At 36.2% G+C, this 5,391-nt stretch overlaps 2 protein-coding genes across 3 annotated transcripts in view; both read right to left on the minus strand.

Moving 5' to 3' along the window:
• LOC105158017 (kinesin-like protein NACK1) overlaps nucleotides 1-3,097 on the minus strand; it is a 5,943-nt gene extending 2,846 nt beyond the window's left edge. The window contains exons 1-9 of one of the 2 annotated variants that reach the window (XM_011074613.2): nucleotides 3,045-3,097; nucleotides 1,846-2,227; nucleotides 1,662-1,751; nucleotides 1,467-1,567; nucleotides 847-963; nucleotides 679-760; nucleotides 529-596; nucleotides 373-432; nucleotides 158-282 (exon numbers count right to left, since the gene is read on the minus strand). In XM_011074613.2, the coding sequence (XP_011072915.1) occupies nucleotides 158-282; nucleotides 373-432; nucleotides 529-596; nucleotides 679-760; nucleotides 847-963; nucleotides 1,467-1,567; nucleotides 1,662-1,751; nucleotides 1,846-2,083 (881 nt within the window). In that variant the 5' untranslated portion in view covers nucleotides 2,084-2,227; nucleotides 3,045-3,097. The other variant, XM_011074612.2, reaches the window with a different exon arrangement.
• Nucleotides 4,502-5,391, minus strand: part of LOC105158114 (protein O-linked-mannose beta-1,4-N-acetylglucosaminyltransferase 2-like) — a 1,739-nt gene continuing 849 nt past the window's right edge. Inside the window, 1 exon segment of the mRNA XM_011074751.2 lies at nucleotides 4,502-5,391. This exon segment is cut by the window's right edge and continues 12 nt beyond it. Within this exon segment, the coding sequence (XP_011073053.2) occupies nucleotides 4,502-5,391 (890 nt within the window).

Consider the following 5,391-nt stretch of genomic DNA (forward strand, 5'->3'; position numbering starts at 1 on the left):
AGAGACAGAGAGGGAACTGTTACATTGTTATGGGTAAGACATCAACAAGCATAACACTAGGAGAATGTCGCGTAAAAAAGTTCTTCAAGAAAATCATCATCTCTTCACAAGCATATTCATGCTACTGTTTCATGTCTAAATGGATGGTAATACTGACCTCAGCTTTCTAATTACTGTTGTAAGAGTCATCAAGCTTAGGTTAATATGACATCCTTCTCGAAGCCTAGCACCTTCTGCATTTGTCTGTGAGGCTCTTTCACTTCCAGCTAAATCTACGAAGTTCTGCATAGAATAAATATGAGACAAAGTAAATTAAACACTTCTACTTAATGCTAGAATTAAAAGCTAAAGAGAGCAGATGTTTTATTTTACCAAGCTGGCAACATATGATCTCACACAATCCGAGTTTTCACGGAGAGTACTTTCGATTGTCTGGGTAAACAAAAAAGAATTCTGGTCAATAAAATAGTGAATTTAAAAATATTTGGTCTTGACTAATCAAACAGCATTTGTTAAAAGTAAACGTACCAGCCTTATTATTTGATGCGATCTGGAGCTAGTATCATTAAGTGCAGTTTCACCTACTTGTCTTTGAGCTGCAAGGAATTGAGAATTCATCAAATCCATGTAGAATTATATATACAATAACCACATCATGCTGAAGCATTGAATGCTTACCATCACATATCTGGATTAAATGTCTCAAGTGTTGGTCATCATTTGCTGTCTCTTCCACCAGTTTCTCAACCACAGTGCCTTTCTGCAAAACGGTTGACATCAAAGACAACAATGAAGCGCCTTTCTAGTTCTAACTCAAGTAGGTAGGAGTAGCCAAGAGTTTCTCACCTCTGGATCATCGAGAAGTTTAAGATTGCGTCCGGATTCTGAATTCAGTAGATCTCGGACATTCTCATTATATATTTCTAGGCCAGATATCTTTATTTTGAAGTCTCGTTCCGGAGTCTGTGAGGTAGTCAGAATTACAAGAAGACAGATTCCAATTAGAACAATTAGCCCATGGACAAAAAGGAACAAGAATCAGAAGTAACAACTCTCCACTGAATGCATATCTATACCCTTGTTTGCAGTTTTGCTACTTATTAAACTATTCAATCAATATAAGATATGAAATACAAGAACTTCCAACCCCACAAGCATACAGAATTCCAAGAAAACACAAACATGAAAATACATTAGAAACTATAGTAAAAGATATATGTTCTATTACAGATTCTCCCATATGCTCTTGTATGCCCACAAACTTCAAAATTATCTTACCCCAATAAGGGGAAAAAAAGGTTGTTCTTTGGTGAAATATATATTAATCTCAAATCATGTTGCCATATGCTACCTATGGACATACTTTTTACTCCCAAACCAATTACTATTGTCTAGTTCAATTTGCAAGTAAATAAAATCTGACCAGTAACGCAATAGCAACCAAAGCAAATTTTGCTGAAGCTTACATTCATTATATGCATGTATATATCATTAACGGCTTTCTCAGTAATTCCCCTCATTGTGTAAGTCTTCCCACTGCTAGTTTGTCCATAGGCAAATATGGTTGCTGCAACAAATGTCAAGGCAAAGCTATTCTTAGAATCCTAGGTAAAGGTGAAAATTAATTCCATTTTGTAATAGCTGATATGGATAAGAATTACCATTGATTCCCATCAGAGCAGATAACGCCACAGTCTTTACTCCGTCCTCATATACAATTTCAGTTGAACAATCAGGGCCAAATACTTTATCTGAAAAATAAGGTTCCTTTGCTGCTGAGTTTCTCCCAACTAACACAGCATCTAAATTTTAGTATAAAAAGAATAGTTACTAGAATCAAATTACCAAAGGTGAATGATGCTGGTAGAGCTGCACGTTCTTGGGGATTAGGCTTGTACACGATGGTATTATCATCGGTGCATTCCCAGGCTATCTGATCTTTAGATAAGTGCTCTCTCTTGTTCAGAGGCCTTAACCGTACTGTTACAACAATTTTCTCCTCCTTTGCTCTGTGCCCACCTGGAGTGGCTACTGGTGTCCTGTCCATTTTCGAGGCTGGCGTGCTCGGCGTTCTAACCGTCATCTTGTTCAAATAAAAGTTGAGGCTACTGTGATGGAACACCAGCCGAAGCACAGCCTAAGGCCTCTTAATCAGATGAAGTTTGTTGTGCTCAAGATTTCAACTAATCTTCAATTCTGATTTCTGACAGCCCTTGATCCAGAAAATCTGTAGAAAACGATCTGAAAGTTATGATGCTACTACACAAATGGGACAACTGAATTATATTAAGGGACTCATGATAGCAACTCCAACAACAAAATTCTAAGAAAATATACTCTGAAGAACAAGTAAGATGGCTGAACTAAGAACTATTATCCTTATACTCTAAAGATTCAGAATTCAAGCGACAGCTATCTTGCAAAACAATGAACAGTGAACCAAAGAAACACATCAAACAATGAATCACACTATTCAACATATCTTCACAGACCATTAACACTTGCTTCCATTGAGAAGCCTAACTTGCCGCAATATTAACAAACAACTAACCGCCCTGAATGTAATTTAGGACACTATTTATGCTCCAGAGACCTGAGACAAGTACAGAGATATCTGGCTTTCGATTCTCCTCTAAATAAGGAAATTCACAAGATGCCCAGATATCCAAGTCGACATAGATTGTGCACGAGCTGCTGCACTTCGCTCATGGAACATAAACGGTTAAAAAAGGAAATTATGACTAATTTATGCAATTTACCTCAAAATCGAGAGTGAATATACGTCAAACAAATCGAGATCAAATCAGATAGGGGGGAAGATTCAGGGAGAGCACGTTTACACTAACTATTCATACCAAAATGGCAGTGAATATCAACAAAAAAATGCTCAACTCCACAAAAAGGAAATTTAGATGTTCAAGCAATTTTTACATGAAATTCGGAGGTTAATTTCAAGCAGAAGCAAATAGAAATCACAGAGAGAGAGAGAAAGAGTAAAGAGCAATTATAAGAGGGTTTCTGAGTTGTTTGCGTGAGAGCATTACAGGATTTGGACTTTGAAATATGGAGGTGCAACGGCTAGTTTCAATTTCTCGTGGGGGTGGCCACTGTTTACTGATAAAAGATTTGGATTTTGAACGATGAACGTGCAACGGCTAGTTCCATTATCTCGTGGCTTTGCCATTTATTCGTTGTCAATATCTCGCACGGATAAAGCGCGCTCTGTTCAAATACATGACACGTAAAGTCGAAACGTACAAATTGCACTTTTAAAATTATTAATAATGTCTTAAAAAATTATTTTATATACTGATAAATTGTTTTTATTGAAATTATGTTATAATGATAAAGAATTGCATTTTGTTCCAATTATTTAGAATTATTTTACATAATAAAAGTTATAAATAGTAAAAATTATAAACTTTCTTTATAATTTTTTTTAAAAAATATTTTATAATGATACAAATTGCACTTTATTCTCAAGTCAAAAACGACAAGTCGAACGCCAAATTATTTCTATCGTAAACTAAAAATTTGAACCAAAGAATAAATATTATTTCCACTAATAATTAAAGAAACAAATGTACAATATTTTTAATGTGAATTTTGAATTTTTTATGCTATTTTTGTTTCACCCTATTATATAGGAAAAAGCACTTAAGAATAGCCAAAAAAAATGACAAATTATTTTAAAAATTGAAAAATGTCTAAAAATTAAATAGTACAAATATTTTGACAACAAAAAATTACATATATTTTAATATGATATAAATAATTCATTCAATAATTTAAACAAAATTCCCACAAATTCACCTCTATAATTTTTGCTGCAAGTACTCGGATCGCTTGCGCTATGTTCACTATTTCGCCAAATGTGGTTCTCTCGTAGATTTTTTTTATATATAATTTTAACAAAAGAACGATTCTGGCTAAATTAATTCTTATTTTAGGAAATAATATGCATCGAATTTCAACAGCACCACAAGGATCGAAGGACTTTACTAGCCTTGCAATAGCACCAAGTCTAGCATGGCTAGGACTATTCAACTATCGGGTATTTATGGCAACTTTCCTTGAGAAAAAATTTTCAAGCACACTAAAGTTTTTCTTGAGAATTTTGTCTCTCCTTTGTTTTCGAGGTTTTAGTGTTTGTCATCGAAAGCATCTCCGCTTCCATTCTTCCTATGTAAGGTTTCCCTACTCCTAATTCCCTTTTGATTCTGGTAGCTATGTCAAGTGGTAGTATAGATGCGGAAACAATAAAGGATGTATTCAAAATGAAGCAATTTACCTCCTTAGACTGAGAGGTAAATTGGTTTATTTAAAAAATACAGAGGGACGGGGAAATTGCTGTTATTTTTTCATGTGAGGATAATTTGCTCATTTACAATATCATAGGGAGGTAAATTCTATTAAATCCAAAAGATATATATAAGTGTATTTGAAAAATGAACTTGAATATTTTCTTAACATACTAATGATATTACAACACAAACCTTAATTAATGTTGAATAATCTCCATAGCTTCTAACACCGTCTTCCTAAACCTAGAAAAATTGAGAGTCACATTTTGGTTACTCAAATACACAGCATGGAAACCAATAAACCCCTTCTTGTAGATTGCATGAGGGTCTCTATAGACTTCACTATCAACTGGATATTTCCCTAACAAAGAGCTCTCATTCAAACTCACCTTGTATTCTAAGTACCTCAAATTCATATCTTTCGCAGGCCACCGAAAATAGGGTTTAGCCCACAATTCTGCACCAAAGGGTATGATTTGTATCACAACTGCATTTTCTGGTAGAAAAACCATGTTGGTAAGCCCTGCTCCATGCACTCCCATCAGCACATCGAACGAGTTCACTAGTTTCCCAACTACCGACACGTTCGGCCCCATTTCTTCCACCACAACGTCGAACCCCATGCTTCGAGCCAGGTTGGCCACTTGGTTTTCGTTCGTTATGAACCGGTTTTGTTTTCTTGAAATGATGAGCATCCGAGGCCTAGTCCTGCACCTTGGCCGACAGTCGATGACCGAATCTCTCCCCAACGAATACGTGCTTCTTAGGAACTGTCTGAACTCCGCCATGGAATAGTGTGGGGACTCCGAAGGATCAATGCCCAACTCTTTGTGGGCTTTGAGGCCAACAATCACTCTTACAAAGCACAACACTTGATTGTCCTTCTCAATGTCTATGATATCGTACTTGGAGAGTTTCTCCAGCACCGGTCTGTACTTGGCGATCCATGAAGAACGCTTGTCGGCTACTAGAAAGAGCACTGTTCCCTGGAACTGTCGGGCAGTCAAGAAGAGTGGAATCAGCATATCAGTGAAGTCGTGGAAGTGATTCCCACAGTATCCTCCTGTCGAGAATACGATGGCTGGGA

Source organism: Sesamum indicum, linkage group LG3, assembly GCF_000512975.1.
Source record: "Sesamum indicum cultivar Zhongzhi No. 13 linkage group LG3, S_indicum_v1.0, whole genome shotgun sequence".
NCBI classification, from domain to species: Eukaryota; Viridiplantae; Streptophyta; class Magnoliopsida; order Lamiales; family Pedaliaceae; genus Sesamum; species Sesamum indicum.